The sequence below is a fragment of the Henckelia pumila genome, chromosome 3, assembly GCF_033568475.1.
Source record: "Henckelia pumila isolate YLH828 chromosome 3, ASM3356847v2, whole genome shotgun sequence".
NCBI classification, from domain to species: domain Eukaryota; kingdom Viridiplantae; phylum Streptophyta; class Magnoliopsida; order Lamiales; family Gesneriaceae; genus Henckelia; species Henckelia pumila.
Genome location: NC_133122.1, coordinates 182,638,238 through 182,659,544, shown reverse-complemented (window position 1 = coordinate 182,659,544; position 21,307 = coordinate 182,638,238). Strand labels below are relative to the sequence as shown.

At 34.2% G+C, this 21,307-nt stretch overlaps 2 protein-coding genes across 3 annotated transcripts; both read right to left on the bottom strand.

The window, feature by feature from the left end:
- Positions 1–8,465: 8,465 nt before the first annotated feature.
- Positions 8,466–10,047, bottom strand: LOC140890754 (probable aspartic proteinase GIP2). Its single transcript, XM_073298778.1, has one exon. The coding sequence runs from the start codon at positions 10,011–10,013 to the stop codon at positions 8,718–8,720; it is 1,296 nt and encodes a 431-aa protein (XP_073154879.1). The 5' UTR covers positions 10,014–10,047; the 3' UTR covers positions 8,466–8,717.
- A 3,834-nt stretch (positions 10,048–13,881) lies between these two features.
- On the bottom strand, positions 13,882–20,620 carry LOC140890752 (diacylglycerol kinase 2). Of its 2 annotated transcripts, none has more exons than XM_073298775.1 (8): positions 20,320–20,620; positions 18,226–19,417; positions 16,799–17,174; positions 16,548–16,624; positions 16,346–16,465; positions 16,088–16,252; positions 15,314–15,451; positions 13,882–14,401 (listed from the first exon to the last, which is right to left on the bottom strand). In XM_073298775.1, the coding sequence occupies exons 2-8, from the start codon at positions 19,333–19,335 to the stop codon at positions 14,246–14,248; spliced, it is 2,142 nt and encodes a 713-aa protein (XP_073154876.1). In that variant the 5' UTR covers positions 19,336–19,417; positions 20,320–20,620; the 3' UTR covers positions 13,882–14,245. The 2 variants fall into 2 exon arrangements, with proteins under 2 accessions (XP_073154876.1, XP_073154875.1); XM_073298774.1 differs by having other exon boundaries at positions 18,226–19,426; positions 20,320–20,619.
- Between the last annotated feature and the right edge of the window lie 687 nt (positions 20,621–21,307).

Genomic DNA, 21,307 nt, shown 5'->3' with positions numbered 1-21,307 from the left:
GAAACTCCATTGATTTCCACATATTTATAGGCATAAATAAATTAAGAAAGTACTGGACGTACGTACCATATGAAGTGGAGTGTCATACTTGGCTTTGACTAATTAATGTTTGGTTTGCCAGCCAATCATAATTATCTCTATAGATATCATCTTGTCTAGTTGAAGTCCAAAATGTCAACTATGTGAAATTGCATTTTGGTCCACATAAATGAGTTTTCCATTTTACTCCTTTTCTTTTCAGCTTCACATATGTACGTGTAACTATGGGTGGGCATCGGTCGGTTTGGTTCGGTTTTACTCTATTACGGTTCGGTTTTTTCGGTTTCGATTTTCAAAATATTTGGTCCGAAACCGAACCATTTTATTACGGTTTGGTCCGGTTTTTTTTGTGATACGGTTCGATTTTTTTGGTCGGTTTTATACGGTTTATGTAATGAATTAAATTTATTTTGCATGACTGCAAATATTAGTTTAGGGACAAAGAAAATTATGAATTGTTTAAAATAATTATGGATTTAAAACTAAAATGAAAAACCAAAATATAAAAAGGTTAATACTAAAAAAAATTTAAGAACTAAAATGATATCTCACTTGATCCATGTAATACATAATAGAGAACTAATAACAATAAAACATAAATTATTCCATTAGAATTTACAATATGGACTTCAATTAAAACAATAAAGCGACTTTAAGTTCCATAAAATCATATTTAATTAAAATAGGTTTACATCTTGTAAGAAAAAAATATAGAAGTGATAAAAAAAAAAAGCTCATTTGTAAGGCCCAATGATCAATATCCATAAAATTCTTATTTTGATCAAAAATCGGCCGGTTCGGTTTTTTCGGGGCATAAAATCGAAAACCGAACCGGAAAACCGGTTTTCATACATTTTAAAACCGAAACCGGCCGAAAAACCGAAAAACATATTGTTGTTGTTTGATAATATATTATTCAATTTGGATTATAAATTTTTGCTTTTGTTTTGATCGATACTCTCAAACACCGTTTGATATCATGAATGAGATGTATGTGAGATGAATAGAGGTGTGATAAAAACATGATGAAATATAGATAAGTAATATATAGATATGAGTAATATGTTGTTTTGTATGTTTTTAATTTTGTAGGGTTATTGTGTTTATTATTATAGAATATCTTAATTGTCCTTGTCAATTTCATATATATGACATTCATCATCCACTAATACCATTGGTTGGAAAAGATTTTTCATCAAGCCCACATCTAATGTTATACCGGGCATGAGATGAGATGACAATGAGTTAATAAAAAAATTAAAGAAACATGAGATGAGTAAAAATTTGTGGATCATCTCACTTTTATCCAATGTATCAACGGTATCTCAGTGATCTAGTTTACATTGAAGAATTCACAATTAAAATTTTTCATCTAGATTTAAGGATTATTATCAGATAACCATGATTAAAAACTCGAAACATGCGTAATTAATTAAGATGTTGAAGGAAACAAAATTTAATTTGCAATTCTTTTCCTTGTTCAACCAGCTAAGGTCAGAAGTCAACGCTCACAATATTGACCCGATCTTTATCAAAAGTATGACATTATATTATATACAGATGAGAAATATTTTTTATAGATTAATCTTTATATATATATATATATATATATATATATATATATATATATATATATATTACGATTACGTCGGTGAGCATGTAAGTCGTTAGAGACGTTCAATATAAAATAAAATTTATATTAACATATTACATAATAAAACTTATAAAAAGTAAACTTTGTAAGAGATGATATACATAGACATGAAAAGTATGAGTAATTTTTTGTTTGAGTTAATTATTGAACAATTTCGCATTTATCAAATAATAAAACTTATAAAAAGTAAACTTTGTAAGGAATGATATACATAGACATGAAAATTATGAGTAATTTTTTGTTTGAGTTAATTATCGAACAATTTCGCATTTATCAATTTGTGCCCATAATGTAAACGTGAGATATATAATTCCACGATCTTCAAATTGATTGATTAATGCGTGAATGAATGAATGTCCACTCTATTCTCATTATAAGCGAAAAAGTGTGCAAATAATTGAAGAATGAAGCAAGCATTTTTAATCACGCAAAAGATCAAAAGTAAAGTAGTGCCACATACTTTATTAGAACTAATTATTAATGCACACGCGATACATGTGCAATATAATTAAAAAAATATAAATAAAAATTTGAAAAAGGTTAAAATAAAAAGAATATATCGAGTGGAAATAAGTTAATAAGTGGTTCTTTTTAACATTTAAATTGGAGATAATAATTGATTCTATCAGATAATAGATCGAGAGTGTAATTTTGATATCGATTTTTTCATTTATCAATAGAAATCAATGAGTACTTTTTAAGGATGAATATGTATTTTAATGTTGTCACTTTGAAGATCAATCGGTTAGTATAGGTGTCTCACGATTTATATACAGTATATATAAATAAATATTTTGAAGCTATTTTTTTAATAAAAAAATAAAGAAAATGATATAGCTGTTACAGCACGATTCTACGGCATTGGTTGGACTACCAAATATATATATATATATATTAGGAATTGTGTAGAATAATTCAAAATAACCACGAAAAAAAAAAGGAGAAAATATAATTTTAAATATTTGGATATGAATTTTGGGGTATGTCTAGTTTATAATGTTGGTGTAAAAGGATACTTATTCATTTATTTATACTGTAAAATATAATGCTGAATTATATATATTAGTGTATTTGATGTACGTATTGTGTGCTTATACAATATTTTTATATTAATTAGATTTATATTCAAATAGGAGTAATATGGATGTTCGGAGATTTCATAAACAATGGTTGTTTATGGATGTTCGGAGATTTCAACAACTCCTACGTCACCCTTTATTCCACTTCGGAAAGATTCACTCTAGAAGACTTTTACTGTTACAATCGACTTGCAACAGCCCACTCCAAGACTAGGACTTACACACACTTCCTATCCCAGAACTCCTAGAAATACTTCAAGAAGACACTTCACGATTGCTTTTTGTTACAACGAGGTTTGCAGCACCTCAACTGATCACAACACTGATTACAACACAACACTTAGCACTTGATTGATCTTCTAATCACAGACTCGTGCTTGTGTTCTTCGACTTGCTTGAATATGAATTTCAGTAATCTTTTCTTTTCTCGACTGATTGTGTATGGATAGACTGAATATGTTCAGTCTACCTCTGATAGAGAGAGTATATTTGAGAGTGCTTTTTCAAGATGTCGGTGCTTTGAAATGTCCCAAAGTTGAGTATTTATACTTCGACAGACAACGAGTTTTTCGAATTCAAATTAATGTCGTTGGCTTGTCTTTCCGCAGACATTCCTTGACACGAAGGCACACTGTGAGTGTTCTTCTTTCTACGCTTGGTCTGTATGGAAAAGTTTATCCATGAGATATCCGTTGGTTTGGATTTGCTTGCTTAGAATCTGTCAGTTTAGACTTTAGTTGAGATGAGCTCAATCGATTCAGTTTAGCTCCGCTCAACTGAATCGCGGTGTTCTCATTCTTCAGTTGATCTCTGCTCAACTGCTCAGATAAGTTCAGTTAATCTTCTTGTCTCTAGTCAATGGTCAACTCAATTGATCTCTTCACTTGCCCTGAGGGTTTTGATCAGTTTATATATTTTTGTGCTTGTCTCTCCGAGGGATCAGTTGATCTCTAATGTAGATTGGATTAATGTCAATATCAAAATTCTATGGTTCCAACAATTTTTCTCTTTTTGATATTGTCATAATCAACTAGTGTTTCTCTCTTTTTTCTTTTTGATGTACTTTCAGAAACTTTCATTTACTGTTAATCGTCATAGTTTTCATCAATTCTTTTCTTGACGGCTTTTCTTTTGTACCTTAATTACGTCTTTTTCTCTTTCCATGTAACTTGGTCTTTATTGTTATTTCCCTCTTTTTTATATTGGCACAGTCTACTAGCATCTTTATTCTATTTTGATGTTTTTCAAGATTTTTCAGGAGTAGATCTTTTGTAGCAAATCTCTGAGATTGATATGCTTTGATATTCCTTGAAAATGCTACTGATTTATCTTTTCTTTTGTGTAGTACGACATTTCCCTTTTGATGTATCTTGATCATTATTGCTAGTTCAGTTGATTGATCTTCATTAGCTGAAATTGCGTTTGAATATTTGTGTTAGGAACAACTTTTGTCTCTGACTGCTTCGCAGTAGTTTTGATTTGAGCAGTTATGCTCGACCTGAAGTGACCCTGCATTGAATCACCTACTAACTGGTAATTAATAGCATGCATTAAACTTAATAAAGCAAGAATGCTTAACAGAGTAAAACGTGCAGAAAATATAATCCATAATTTACATATCAGCTTAGAAAAACATAACCAGGCTTAATACTGTAGTGATACAACCATATCTAAAATCTTAAAAAGAAACTGTCTAAAACATTTATACAGCTAAACAAATCCTGATGTATAAAATCCCCTGAAAAGCTCCGGCTCCCTAATCCTGCCTCAAGCTACCGGCTCCGTCCATCCTGCGACTTGCCCCGTAGAATAGGGTGTTCAAGATAATAACTAGGACGTGAGCGCTAACGCCCAGTACATAAACATGAGTAAACATATGTATATGATGCATGCAACATGATGACTGGTAAAGGGTCATCTGAAAAGTCATGCTCAGTATTGGCGCCACATTAGTGCTGCCACCGCACGGATCAACCTCTGGGTGTAACTACACTCGTCTAGTACACCAGAGTAGTCAAAAATACATGTCCCCGCCGTCGCGGTACTCTTAGGGACAGACTATCTAATATAGAGTTGAGCGGCTCTATAATCAGGTTTAACAAGGTATAGGCTTAACGTGTATGTGCACATGATATATGAATATAGAATGTGATAAAACATACATCATGCCACATAATAATCCCAAATAAATTCAACATATAAACATGTATATTCGCTGGCAATCTCAGTCAATGTGTACATACCTCTAGGTTAGTTCGAGTCTAATAGGATCCTAGGTTTCAAGCCTATATTCAAAAGTTCACTGTATCACTACACAAGTTCTATAAGCCTTAACTAAGTTAATAAATACTCCCAAAACTTAAACAGATTCCCGGACCATACCTTCGTCCGTAGAAAGTCCTTTGGAGTCGCTAGTCCCGGATGACTATAATCACACCTTGGTTATTCCAGAACCTCTATTATAACCGATAGGGCCCTCAAGTGTATATCTCACACTATATAACTAAAGAAGGAAACTCGGAATTCGTAATTCAAAATGAAATCGAATGAGCCCTATTTATAGGAAAATTTTCCGGTCAAGTTCGGACCCTCCGAACTCGAGTTCGGATCGTCCGATCCAACTCACTATCTGCATGCAGAACATGTTGAGTTCGGACCGTCTGATCGCCACTTCGGGCCGTCCGAAGTGTTCTAAATCCGACACTTGTCAAAATCCATGGCTGAGTAATCCTGCGTGCTTGGCATGAGGAAGTTCAGGACGTCCGATCCTAGTTCGGACCGTCCGAACATGTCTTAACTCCGAAGTCAACATGCCCTTCTTCGGAGCCCCCAGCTTGCTGAGTTCGGATTGTCCGAAGTCCTCCTCGGACCGTCCGAACTGGCCAAAACTTTGGAAGCCAGATTCTTAATTCTAAAGTCCGATTAAACCCCGAAATTGGTTAATTACTAACCCTTAATCATGTTTAAAATATTATTATCTTAAAATAGATTCTGGGTTACTACATTCTCCCCACCTTTAGATATTTCGTCCGCGAAATAAAATCTAAAGACAAATCAAGATAATAGTATGAAACATCAAACCATGTTTTATTACAACAACTGTAATTATATATTTACATGGTAATCAAAAGTACAAAGAAAACAACACAGGATATTCTGCTCGCATACAGCTTTTGGTTTCCCAAGTTGCTTCTTCAACTCCTCGGCGCTGCCACTGAACCATCACAAGTGGTATAATCTTGTTCCGAAGAACTTTCTCCTTCTTGTCTAGGATACGGAGTGGTCTTTCAACATACGACAGATCTGGCTCTAGCTGAACATCAGTAGGCTGAATAATATTAGATTCATCAGCTATGTACTGTCGAAGTAACGACGCATGAAAAACATCATGTATACTGGAAAGATAAGGCGGTAAAACCAAAAGATATGCAACATCTCCAATATTTTCCAATATCTGGAAAGGCCCAATGAAATGAGGTGATAACTTGTCTTTCACACCGAATCTCATCACCTTCATGAAAGGTGATACTCGCAGAAAAACGTATTCACCAGGCTCGAACTGAAGTGGCCTGCGGTGAATATTAGCATAACTGGCTTGTCTATCTTGAGCAGCCTTTATCCTTCTTTTGATCAAATATACCTTATCAACAATCTGCTGCACCAACTCGGGACCTTCAACTTTTCCCTCTCCTACTTCATCCCAGAATAACGGAGTTCGACACCATCGACCATACAATGCCTCAAAAGGTGCCATATCAATACTACGATGATAACTGTTATTGTAGGTAAATTCGATCAAAGGTAACTGATCCTGCCAAGACAAACCAAAATCCATGACAGAAGATCGTAGCATATCCTCCAACGTACGAATCGTCCGTTCCGACTGCCCGTCAGTCTCCGAATGATATGCAGTACTTCAACTCAGAGTGGTACCCAACGCTTGTTGAAAAACTACCCCAGAAACGTGAGGTAAATCGCGGGTCTCTATCACTGACTATGCTCACTGGAATCCTATGCAATCGCACTATCTCCTGGATGTATAAGCGTGACATGCGATCATAAGAATACTCCCGGTTGTAAGGAATAAAATGTGCTGATTTCGTCAAACAGTCAACAACGACCCAGATAGCATCACACTGACATGAAGTCATAGGTAAGTTGGTGACAAAATCCATAGTCACGTGCTCCCACTTCCATTCGGGAATCTCAAGATTCTGCAGTAATTCACCTGGTCGTCGGTGTTCAGCTTTAACCTGTTGACAAACCAAACATCGAGAAACAAATTGTTATACACCCCGCTTCATCCCCTTCCACCAGAATCTAGTTCGCAAATCCTTATACATTTTCATACTTCCAGGATGAACTGACAATCGACTCCTGTGAGCTTGATATAGAATATCATTCCTGTGAGTTGGTAAGGCCTGAGGTGACGTGTGAAGAGATTTTCCAGCATTGCGGGTTCGATCCTCGTGCGGAGCATATTTCCTGCTGAAATATTGGGAGGTATGCTCTGGGGGTTGGTCATGTTGCTCTCTCCTTCAGGTCCCTATCGCTCGCGCACATTTCTCGATTAAACCTCCACATGATCAGCCAATTGGCCTCTAACTCATGTGGAATGAGCATGAGGTCTCCTTCGGGGTCAACCCTTTTTAGAGGTAAAATCAAATATATAAAAGATTATAGGTTGTTTATAAGAAGTTAAGTAAATATCCTCTTACTTGTTTTTGTGAAACTGTAAATATCCTCTTACTTGATCTCCACATTAAGGAATTTTCAATTCAAATCTTTCATCTAACATGGATGATATTGCTGACTTTAGCATAGAAGATTTAAGAAAATGCTTGATTTCCTAAATTTGAGAATCTGAGAAAATAAATCAATATTTTAAGACTAAAACATAACGATTATCATATTTCAATTTGTGACTATTATATTGAATTGCGCGTTGCGAGTCTTGCGACCTTTCCATTTCGTTTCATTTAAATTTTTGTAGAAATATTAACTATGGTTATATTAATGCTCAAGTTTTGATTCGATTTTAGACCGACACTCCAAATTTCAACATCAATAAATTCTAGAAACTACAAAGAAAAGGATAGTTGTAAGTTTATAATCAATCGTCAAACACTAGAGAAATTATTAACGCATTTAAGCATTTAAATTAAATTAAATTGTTTAAATTTAATTTAATTTTTCAATAAGGCGATTATAAACACAGGAATTTCAGCAAAATTTATCACTATTCAAATTTTGCAAGATTACATTTTTATTTTAGAAAATAAATAAATTTATATTTGATTTTTTTTCCATTAAAAATGAGTGAATTAAACTATTTTTAATTGTCATTGTGGTGAACAATCTTAGTTGCACATCATTTGACGGATAGCATCATTAAACTACTTTTTTTTCCCTAAGCCGCCTTAATATTTTTTCTCAAAGCCGTCTGTTGTGACGGGCAGGGGCTATGCTCCACTGGGTGTCCTTCACCCGGTGGGATCTTGGCCCTTCATTGGCCCGGGACCCAATTGGGTGTCCTTCACCCGGTGGGATCTTGGCCCTTCATTGGCCCGGGATCCAATTGGGCTTATACAAATACATTGAACAATATAAATATTTACATGAGTGTAGTTTAACTAGATTCATTTATAAATCCATTGACCCAAAGAAAGTGTAGTAACAGGACAAGATCAAAATAACATCAAACTCAATCCGCTTTCGAACTCAATTTATTCATTTTCATATATTTCAACCATCAAATCCCTTAAATTGCACTCATGAATCCCGTCAAGATATGCACACATAAATCAAACAGGAAACACCATTTATTCTTTAGTTTTACAAGAACTTATAATTTTATTTTTTTTAAAAAAAAGGAGCTTAACGTCAATATTTTTTTATCCATTGGAAGTAACAGATCCATCCATCCATCCATCCATCCATCCAATCTAGGTAGCCCCGAACTGGGAACAGCTTGTGCCAAGAGCCAGCAGGGAAGAACTGAACCTCAGCTTCGACGAAGCAACGTCGAATTCAAGAAGATAATCCTGCATTTGGTATCCTCCCACAACTATAGAAGTAAATGCATCCACCCCTCCATCCAAAAACGCGAGGCAAGTAACGTCTTTGTTTACTTTAACCATTGAATTTGATCCCAAGAATCTCCAAAAAACACTAGTAGTATCTAGCACAAAGTCGATATTCGGGACATCAGGCCCTGTATTGGTGTTTCCGATCGTTTTTGAATCAAAACAGGCCCCGAAAGGCGATACTGAAGCAACCCTCTTTATGTTTTTCGACGCAGCAGCTGCCACAAATTCGTTAACCAAGGCTCTGTATATTGACCTGTGGAGAATGGTGTAGTGTCTCACGGTTCGGAGATTCGTGCCGCCGGTGCCTGTTCTCTTGTTGATCGATAGCAAAGTGTTGTTGAGTGAAAGAGCCTTGTTTCCAACTTTGATGGATTTCACGTTTATGAAATATTCAACCGATAAGTTCCCAATCCGCTCGTTCATATCAGTGCTGACAGGATTCCTTATCAGGGATGTTGTAGTGAGTTTCTTGGATATTTCTTGAAACGGGCTTTTGTAATTCCCCTGTCCCACGATCAATTTCCCTTCGTTTCCAGTAGAAGGAATGCAGAGCGCAAACTGCTGACGAACTCCGAAAGCCGATGCAATCTGTGCCTGCAGGGAAATCCGAGTCCTGCCCAGTCCGACCAATCCCGCCGTTTGGCTAGCCAATTCTTCCCTCAGGACAGGATCAGAAAACTGAAAGGGGAAATCTTTCAAATCATACCGATCCCCGCTGGTCGAAAAAACGTGCAGGGTGTCCTGCCCCAGGCCGCTGTATCCCTGCGTGCCCGAAAACGGGTTGAGGGCGTAATCGGAGCACGTGTTGTTGGTGCATCCGGGAACCGGGGGTGACAAGAAACAGAAGACGCATCCGATCCCATTGGCGATCTGACATTGTCTAGTGCCGCACAGGATGGGGCTGTAGCCGGAAGCGGATTCGAAGTAGTCAAGCGAGTTGAACCAAGCAAATTTGCCACCAATATCAATGACCGTATTGAAAGTGGTGAAATTTGCACCAATTTGAATAGTGGTGTAGTATTGGTTCGTGGTGGCATCTTTCTTGATGGGGAAAGTGAAGGCCTGAGGGGTTGCGCCATTTGTGAGTGAAGATGAAACAAACAAGGAGAAAATCAAAGCGGATAAAATTGAAGGAGACATTTTGAATGACATGTTGGAGGATTAATTCTGCGGAAACTCTATTGTTATTTCCACATATTTATAGGTAATAAATATAATGGATAATTACATACACTACCTTGAAAACTCTATGAGTATTAACTCCTCGTGTTTTCAAATTTTGAGCACACAAAAAGTTGTGTACTCAAATTTTAAAAACACGAGGACATATGTGCTCAAAATTTAAAAACATAATGAGTTAATAAATCATTTTTTTTTATCTAAAAAATTTTTAACAATCTCGAGATTTTATAAAAATAGTGTATGTAATTATCCATAAATATAACTTAAAAGTACTTGACCTACCCTTTGAATGGGAGTGTGATTCTTGGCTTTGACTAATTAATGGTTTTGCCAGCCAATCATCGTTATCTCTCTAGATATCAATATCATCTTGTCTGGTTGAAGTCAAAAATGCCAACTCTGCGAAATTGCATTTGGGTCTCCCGCATAAAAGAGTTTTGCATTTTGATCCTTTTTCTTTCAGCTTCAATTTTAGAATATTAATCATCGATTTCGTTGTTTGATAATACTTTATTCGTTTCACTCATTTAGTTTACTTTTTTTTCATTCACTCCAATTATATATTTTAGTTATCATATTTATTGTTATCTCACCTATTCATTTTATCAATTTACTCTATTGAATTAATATCATTAACTATTTGTATAATTATTTTATTATATTAAAATCTTAATTAAATAATAGTAAAATGAGAAATTGCTTCTAAAATTTACTTTTTCTAATATTTTTTAATTTAAAAACACACATTTGCCTATCAATGAGACGGAGGGGGTAGATTATATATTATATAATTTGGTGAGAAATTATTGCATTTGTTTGATCAATTCTCGTGGTTTAGTTTACCTCCGGTCCACATTGAAGAATTTGCAACTTCATCTAAAATGAATATTGGTATTTTTTTGGCATTGAAGGTCGAAGAAAATGCTTGATTTCATAAATTTGAGGATTATTATCAAATAACCATGATTAAAAACTCTAAATATGAGTAATTATGATGTTGAAGAAAAGATATAAATATTTTAAAATTTCAAGCCAATCAAAATTAAAAAGTACTGTATTGTCAAAGGGCAAAAATTATGAGTCTAAAAACAATGTAGTCACACAAAATAACTAACGACTAAAATTACAAATCCTCTATAATGGGAGGGCAAAATTGCAAATTTTTTTCGTGTCTAACCAGCCAAGGTCAGAAGTCAAAACGTAAATCCAGTTATCGTGAAACGGAACGTATGGTATTTGGTGTACATGTTATATGTTTGTTCAATTTATTTTTTTAACAAAACCCTAATGACTCTCCTGCCAGAAGGGGAGGGATTAGATTCAGAAAAGTCTGGAAATTTGGATAAATTTTTTTTAAAAAATGCAAAAACTGTAGCATTTTAATTTGTAAATAAGTAGTAACCAAAGGGCAATATATGTGCATCAATTTTACAAAAGTGAGTTAAAATTTCGTTAAAAAAAAATCAAAGGCCACAAAGATGGATGTGATTTTAATAAATAAGAAAACATCAAACTATTAAAAACAAGAGAGGGTCACATACAATGAGTAATTTTCCTAATAATTTTGAAAATGTTAGGAATTAAGGTAAGATATAATCACAAATTCATGATATTAAAGCTTCACTAATAATTGAAACGGTTAATTAAATTATATAGTAGGATTATATATAAAAGAGCGATATATGTATACTTTTTATCATTATATATATATATATATATATATATATATATATATATATATATATATATATTACCAATGTGTCGGTGAGCATGTTAATATAAAATAAAATTTTACATAAAATAATAAAAACTTATAAAAAGTAAACATTGTAAGAAATGATATAACATGAAAATTTTAATTAATTTTTTATTTGCGTAAGTTATGGAACAATTTCGTATTTATAATTTTGTGCCGATAATGTAAACGTGAGATCTACAAGTTTATAATCTTCAAATTGATTAATTAGCGCGTGAAAGAATGAACGTCCATTGTATTCATAATCAAAACCGTGTGCATATAATTGAGGAGCGAAGCAACTAGTTTTCAGCACGCAATAGATCAATACCACATATTTTATTGGAACTAGCATAGACTTTATGTTACGTGTGTAATATAGTATACAGTTACGTTAATTACATAATTTTTTTATATATGCTTTATAACAAGATCCTACGTACGGCATTGGTTTGTAAATTTTTGAAAAATATTATGGAATGTGTAAAACAATTCAAAAATAAACAAGAAAATGAGAAAATATAATTTTACAAGAATTTTTGTATGATATCATGGGCTTGAATCCACAAGTTTCTTTCTTTGCAACTAAGATTTTAGGGGCCGTATGTCTGGCTCGAAATAGTTGGTGTAAAACGATACTTACAGATTTAATTATAATGAATTTATATATACTGTTCAATGTCATACCGCTGAATTATATATGGTATCTCACTAGATTGATTTGAGTCTGTAAAATATTGAAATTTGTGGTCTTAAATAAATTTCTGTATGTTCGTGTTGCTTTGTATTATATTGGAGATTTTCTTGATATTGAATTATTATTTATATAGTTTTCTACTCTATATTATTATAATATTACACGCACACCTTTTAAATTTTAGAAAAAAGCCGTAAATCTTTATTGATAGTTGAATATGGTACAAAAATTTATTTTGGAGAGCTCTCGATAGATTGCTTGTCTCCAGGATGTTTACTTATCTAATTTCGTGGACATCAATATCAAAGCTATTTGGATTTTGGATTTGACTTTATGATTTCTGTGACGTTGAAAGCAGAATTAAATACTGAATATTATTTTAGTAATTTTATAAATATTTTCAATATTTTCGAATTATTTGACATCTATTGTATTTATAAGTTATAACTACACACACACCACACACAAATTTTATAAGTTTCATAAATTTCATATTTTAAATTTATTTATAGTTAACTGTTGATAAATATTTTCTGTCGATTTGCATTAATTATAATGCGGGGTTGCAATTTGATTACATTACAATGGGACGTGGATTTCTCTAAGAATAATTGGTGCGGGTTTCTTTGAATTTTCGTTTTCATATTGAGAAATGTTGAATTCTTCACACTAATCATGTGCATAAATTTGAATATTTCAAAACATATTACGATAAAAATGAATTTAAAATAATACTGAATAAACGACATTAAAATATTTCAAAATATAGTTCTTTATAATGCTTTGATATAATTAATTTAAAACTTAATTACTAAGTAGGAAAATAATTTACTTTTTCTGATTATATTTAGTTCATCAGTGAAAGTTATAACAAGTTAATTTTCAATTTTTTTTTATTAAACATGATTCAATATTAAACATTTGAAGCTTCAGATAAAAAAGAAAAAAAAATCTTTAAATCACGATGAAGTTAACTTTATAATAACAAATTATAGTACAATATAATAGTTACCTAAAGAAAAGACAATCGTAAATATTTTAATTATATAACTCACATTTTGCGTGCAAGTGTTGCCCTTTTTTCTTTTAAAAAAAACTCATCTAAAATGATTTTACGATTTAATTTTGTGAGATAAATTTTTTATTTGAATCACGCAATGCATTAGAAAATATTAACTTTTATACCAAAATATTATTCTCACGATTAAAGATCTATCACATAGTATCACAAAAATGCTTAATCATTTTTTATTCAAATTTTAATTTTGTAAATAATAATCTTTTTAGACAACACTTGGTGCATCTTATAATTTATACATTGCTTATTACTCATTTTTGTTTTGTCTAATGTTTGACTCCAATTTTACAAAATATTATTAAATCATCATGGCAATCGAACATCTGTCTTAAGTAAATTATGTTCAGGAATATGAATTGATCGCATCAATGTGTATTATGAGGGGGAAATCAATCTTAAATGAATTTGATGTCAACACATGTTGATAAAAAAAATAAATAAATAAAGGCAAAAATGCCTGCCTTTATGAACAAAACTCTGTATTACTAAAGATTTTCTATTCCCGTGAAGCTATTATCACTTTTTCCAAATGTGATATAATGGCCTTCTCTCTTTTAATACCAAAAATCCGCGTAAGGTACAATTTTTGCAATGGCAGTTCCGTAAGAGTAGCCAACTTCCAACGAAGTCGTCGCTGCTGTATTTCTCGGGATCAAAATTTGATTAACTAACAATTTTTGCAGTGGCGGGAATCAAGAAAGATGAAGAGCAATATCTTGAAGAAGCGACTTCTTTTGAGACGCATTGATAACACCCTTGCATTCTGCGTCGGCTAAAACATCTGTCATTATTGCAGCTGCGTGGCCTCTAGGTCCTTCTGTTCCTGATGCTTTCCGTAACATGAACACCTATGCGAACAACATTTCAGTCTTATACATGTACAGAAGAAAGATCATAGAGGGAGCACTGGAGAAAAGGTGCATTGCTTGGAGTTCAGCAGAAAGCTGAAAACCATTACGCGTAGAGTGTTCTAAGACAGAAATGGGTGTTAAAAATACAATCATGAAATCTCATCAAGACATTTGTGACCTGATCCAATAACATGGCTCAGATCAGGCGGGTGAAGGCAAAAGTGACTTCAGAAAACCTCTTCTTACAAGTTAGTGCATTGCTCCATAATGATAAGCTAATAAATGATGCTTCAAAGAAACACTGATCGAATTTTATGAGCAATACTGGATATTTTTACATGTATTTTCAGTGAAGTGTGGTTGAAGTCGAATGCCATGCCAAACTCAATTGACCGATATGGGATAAATTCAACAGGCCATGTTATCAAAGAAAAGAAACTTGAGTTCGGGACAACTAACTCCGTCATCCATACTCAGGAAAATCAGAAAAAGGAATATCAACCAAACATGCGACCAAAAAATATTTCTAGTCGAACTTCTGATAGGCCGACATTTCTTATTACTTGATTGTGAGGCTAATTCAAGAAATGTTGGACACATATTTCTATAGACTAACAAAGTGCACGTGTGTTGCACGTCAGTGATTAACCATTGAAAACATGAGCAAGAAATTTAGATAATATTTAAATTAATGGTGGACTAACAAAGAAGAAGATGAGGGGTACAAGAAGAAATTCACAATTGAAAGTGGTACACTTAGAAGATTAGATTAGATTAGATAGATAGATTAGATTAGAAGATTAGAAGATTAGATTAGATTAGATTAGATAGATTAGAAGATAGAAGATTAGATTAGATAGTTAGATTAGATAGATATATGTTAGATACGCGGAAAGAACACTCAAATACCTGTCCATGATGTGTTATTTCTAAACATCCAGGTTGCTGGATAAAAGGTTCCCCATCGATTTGCACAGGGAAAGGACTCGACAAGTGAATCCTTATGACTTCCCCTTGCGCTAGCCTTGTGGCTTGTGAAAGTCCAACCTACAAAACAGAGTTATATATATGTAATCTCCTGCAAATCTGTCATGTATATAACACAAATAATATATATATGTTCAATTTCATAAATTAGTCTACGGTCCATAAATATTTCAATTCACTTCCATCCAAGTGCAACTCAATTAATTTTTATTTTCTGAAAAAGTTATGTATATATAGTATTTCATCTGTCCTTTAAAAACAGATGATCATTCAAGAAAACTAGCGTAATAAATAACATTTTTTCACAGCTATGCATGATGCATCCGAATGAAATCATGCAAAATCCAGGGCACAAAAGGATGTCTTTACAATTTTTTTAAAAACTGACTAGTGAAACCGAGTTACCTATACACACGCTTAAAATAGGCATGATATGTTTCTTCCTGGGATGTGTGTTCCTTCTAAAGGAGGAAATATTAGAAACTTAATTATCAGTAGGCATTGATCACAGGAACCATCAAATTAATTGACCTCATGCTGAACATATTTCAAAGTATTCAGCAGCAATGTAACCAAAAGTGCATTGCATAACCACAAAGAGAGCAGACTCACAGAGAACATAAACATAGCACAAAAAGAACAGTTGAGCACAAATATTTTTTTTCAGGTTTCAAATAATTAAGAACAATCTTGAACCTGAAGCTTGCCAAGGTGCCATGATCCTGAAACACAAACAACTTCAAGCATTTTGTCATGCATGCACTGCCGAAAGAAATTGTCATCATGTTCATAATCATTTTGCCAAAGGTCAACTCCACCCATATAGCTGCCGATATTGAGCACAATCAAACCTTCAGCATCCTGAATTCACAAGAAAATATAAGAAAATGAACTTAATACAAAAGAAGAATAATAGGATAGGCCTAGCTATATAGCATACTGCATAGTGCATACCTTCGGTATCTGGATATCTTTCTGATCAACCTCGAGCCAGACTTGCCATGGCAAGTCAGCACAAGCTCTGTCCATCATATCCCTCGCACCTTCTCTTGCATACCTTAATTTATTTACAAACTGTTTCAAGATTCATGTTAGCCATATTCCAGCCCAAGTGGTATGCTTAAAGTCATCCAGATTGGGTGAAAGAGCTTTGTACCTGACTATGGAACTTTTCTGGATTTTCTTCCCTGTTCATGTGAAATTCATATGCAACCTTAGCATCACACCCAATACCTATATGATCGATAGAAACAATGAAATTTCCAACGCAAGAGATGTGCAAAAAACACTTAGCTAATGGAGAACTTAACCAATCTGTTTTGTGTGGTTCTGAAGACACTTGTTTGACTATTATCCTTGTTCATATACAGGAACTCAAAAAAACAGTGGATAAAATATGCAAATTACCTAAGTAGTTCATCATGAACTTTGATTTTACTTCACAAGATTCTCCACCAATTTTGTCTTCCGTTGTGTTGACTTTCCACCGGTCAAGCATTGTCACTGCTCCATGATCAATATCATGCAGAAAATTGCTCAAGCCACCTTGCCCTTCTATGACTGAAAAACCTCCACCCCATTGCAGGACTCTTGACAAATCATTTCCAGTTCCTAAAGGAAGAACAGCAACAGGTGGAGGTGACTTAAAATTGTACCTCTCGATTTCATTAAGAACCCAAGCAACCGTTCCATCTCCACCACAGATCAAAACTCTAAAGTTTTGCACAGTTCTAAATAGTTCCAAACCAGCCTCAAGAGCTTCAGACGAGCTAAGTTCAACTACCTGCGAAAGGCAATCACCAAGCATAAGCCAAGAAGTCGTATACATAACAAAGGGCTTTGCATGAAACATGCACAAAAGAAGAGGTTGTGAGTATCACAGAAAAATGGGATTTGAAGATTCCACAAGGTTATAAGCGAAAGACACCAGTGCAAAATCCACTCTTATGAAAAACAAGAAAAGGAAATTGGAACTAGAGTAGGAACTATAAGAAAGACTAAGAAAGAATCTAAAACTTAACACAGAAAATGTCAAACAGCGTAAAATGCTGCCTCCCCAACAGTAATAGCTTGCACAATTATATTAGACCCACCTCCAATGATGTTGCTCCTTTCTTTTTACCTAAAGAACTATAAAACCAAACTTCTCCAAACTAATCAATTAAAAGGAAGATTAATTGATATTTGATAACATACACAGAGTTTCCTGTCTTACCGACAATGGCTATCATTGTTTGAAACTAAAATACTTGCTGTGGAGCTTAAACTCACGGCTGAAAATGAAATAGTTTGTGAAATCCCAAGTCTCTAATTTAATATGTTGCACACAAAAATGCAAGCGGAGTGCGAGTTACAACATTGTTCGTTCCTTTAATTCGATGTGAATCACACTCAACAGAATATAAAAATTTTCAATATAAAATTAAATGATGTTGCATTTGCCTCTACATGGTCATTATGCGCTAAAGCAGTGATAGGAATCCTTTCAAAGAATATTATGCAAACTTGTAAGCTATTTTATAACAATGAATTGTTTAATAGTTAATACTTGAAGATAACTTAGGTCATAGACTCATAGGGTATGTTCTCGTAGAGACATGCATACTCTGATGACAAAAAAAATCCTGCATTTTTATGAATGTGTGCTGGACATCATACTCTGATGACCAAAAAAAACACTGCATTTATATGAATGTGTGACGAACATCATTTAATTTTCACGGGGATGAAGAAAAGTGGATCTTAACTCTGATACATACCATTTCTACACCAATGAGTGAAGATACAGAAAGCATGAAAAATTAACCTATTAAAATAAATAATCGAGCTTTTACCTGTGCAGGGTTCAATAGCATGTTCAATCTTCTCCGCAGGATTGGCCCATTTTGGGCACCACTCTTGGCATTAACAAAGACTAAAAGAGGTCTAGCATCTGAGGGCAAGTCCACAAGAGTACACTTCTTAGATTTGCCGCAAAGAGAAATCTCATTTTTCTTATTGGCCAACCCATTGGGGGTACCTTTCTTGCCGAGTAGTTTGTTACCCTTCAAGCAATGATCATTGCCTTTTTCACTACTAGAAATATTGAAATCAAGAAGACCATTGAGAACATATTGGAGTGCCCTCTTAGCGGCAGAACTTTCGGGTACCTTGCCATTGCTACAGCGATTATTTCCTTGTTTGTTGCGATGTCTCTTTCTTCTAATATGCCCACGAACTGAAGAAGCTATTATTTCATCTGTAACAGAACTTAACATCTCACTTTCAGCATCTTTCACGCAAAGGGGAGAAAGAATCAATCTTCTCAGAGCACCTAGATCACACACATCATTAGACTCTTCAGACATCTTAACTTGACACTGAACATGTATGAAACGCTGACACCATAAGCAATGCCATGCTGGAGATGCATTAATAAAAGGGATGCCACAAGGTTCGTCACAATAAGAACAAACGGCATACATCTCAGGATTATCATCCAGATTAATCCATCTTTCCGACCAATGATGTTGTAATTCGTTGCTACCAAATTGGGCTACACATTTACAATCTTTTGCTGCAAACTGAGAACAGCAAAAATGAACTGCAACGCCACAAACAGAACATCGATGTATTGGAGAACATGGCGCTGCTTTTGTTCCTAATGACTGTGGGGACACAAGAGAATTTAAGCAAACACAGCACGTTGACGGTTCTCCGCCACAAGCAAAATCTTCCATCCATGTATGATGTGATAAGGGTATTTTAAGTTTTTTCCATGCTTGCTTCTTTGCCTTGGCAGCAGCTTTAAGCCAGTTGAGAGACGTCTTTCTCTCCCATTTCAGGAATGCATATATAAGAGCAAAAATTCCAAAGGAACCAGTAATTAGCCATCCAAAAATATAGCCAGCATCCAGGCTCGAACAGGTCAACCACCTTAAAAGAGGAATACTGAAGTCATTCATTTTGAATGAAAAAACTTCATCACCAAACTCGCATGCTAGGGATTTCAAAGCTCGATGAAAAGTAAAATTCTGTGGAAAGAACCTGCAAGTACTGCAGGAGAAAAAAGAAAGCATTATGTAGTAACAATAACATTGTCAGTATCTGCAAGTTGAAAAACAACTCAATTCATCAAACATGTGATTATATGTTTGCCGACATATAATGGTTTGCAGCAATTATTTCTGATAAATTTTTTAAGAAGCACAAACATTGCACACAAGGATATGATAGCAATCCAAAGAATACTCAAGCTTCTTTACTCTGTAATCGATATCCAAACCAGAAGAAATGATTCTGAGATGAAGCAGGACCTTGACCAGAAGTTGGCTTGCAATTCTCAAAGATAGGATTTAGAGTTAAACATTTTCTTAAGCGTGACAATATATTTTAACGGGCTAATTGTCCACAATATAAATATTCAGAGGAGGTGCGCATAAAACAACATATTTTTTATTCATTACCAAAGAATTATCCTTTGAAACATAAAGAACCGTTCATTAACCCGCCCATAAAAGCAAAAGCTGACATTTATCGATGACGGAACTGATCTCGAGTTACAAGAATGAATTTCACCGGAACATACTTGAGGCTTAGTTCTAAAATTTCATGCATACAAGTCCATAAGAAAATTTTGAAAATAACAATGTATTCTTAGCATTTAACTAAACGGGCCAGAAGATCAAATAAACGTGTTTAAATTGCAGTGATCACGACAAGCGTTGGAAAAAGAAATTGTCCCAAACCACTTCCAACCATAAACCCCAAAATAAAAACGAAAACTAGGCCTGCATTGCGACACTCAGCCCACCTCAGGGATCAAACACAAAGCATGAGCAAATATGATCAAGGGTCAAACCAAATAAAACCCATATCATCAAAACCAAAAAACAAACAAACTACCAATCACAGATCATCTACACAAAGAACAAAGACAGATGTAAAACCTCGAGATGAGACCCAGATGGAAACCCAGCCAAATCAAGGAGGATAAATTAAAAAAGAACAAAACTTTAGACCGAAAGGTGGTAAAAAGGATGAACCACGAACACACAAATGCAGAATCCAACGAGGGAAGCACAGAAATCAATACTTTTACTGGAAGAGATCTGAGATAATGTAAAATATATAGAGTATGAATGATTAATGTTTAAATAAAGCAACGTCCCCCCATAAAGAAGATGGTTGATTGTGTAGAGATTGGTCAAGCTTTTCGAAGGGAAAAAGGAAAAGGGTGGCGGGATTTTCAAACGCTAAAAACACGGCGAGCCCTTTGGAAAGTATCGAACTCGCAATTGATAGAGGATTTTACGATGTCGATTTTATACTGGTACGCGTCGGGTTATACGTCGAATTACCCTTTTGCCCTTGGAGGAACACGTGCCACCTAAACGTGTCGAATTTAAATAAATTCCTCTGTTAGATTTTGCAAATCTAACCGAGGGCTTATGCAATCTATATCTTCGTTACATTCACTGTTATTACATATAATAAATAATACTTGTCATCTATATAGGGACTAAAATTATTCGAGTCCAAATATAATAAAATAGATTAATCAAAAATTCATCAATCATTTTAAACTAAATTGGTTGGCCACGAGGCATATTGAGTTGAATATATGCTAATGTATGTCCCAAAAAGAGGCTTAGAATTGATGATAATGCGAATTAGAAACAGAGAGTGGGAGAAACTTCTCGGGGATCGGAGTTAAGGGAAAAAAAAAGAGTAATTAGCAAAAACAGAGAGAAACAACTCATCACTCAAAACTTTCTCACACTTTGTCAAACATTCAATAGTTCTAGTTCGAGCATTCTAGCTTTTTTAGTACGTAGTTTCCAAGTATGTTGTGTCATTGCATTCCAAATTTCAACAAAATTTTATTTCATTTTTCATGCGCTGGTGGTGAATTCACCTTGATTTATAAATAAATGA

Bases quoted from the DNA above. Each gene is read 5' to 3' on its own strand.
- LOC140890754 (XM_073298778.1), bottom strand. From the start codon at position 10,013: ATGTCATTCAAAATGTCTCCTTCAATTTTATCCGCTTTGATTTTCTCC.
- LOC140890752 (XM_073298775.1), bottom strand. From the start codon at position 19,335: ATGAATGACTTCAGTATTCCTCTTTTAAGGTGGTTGACCTGTTCGAGC. The intron at 17,175-18,225 runs GTAAAAGCTCGA...TGCCTTTCGCAG, and splicing joins TGCTATTGAACCCTGCACAG to GTAGTTGAACTTAGCTCGTC. The intron at 14,402-15,313 runs GTATTTGAGTGT...TTGTTCGCATAG, and splicing joins AAATAACACATCATGGACAG to GTGTTCATGTTACGGAAAGC.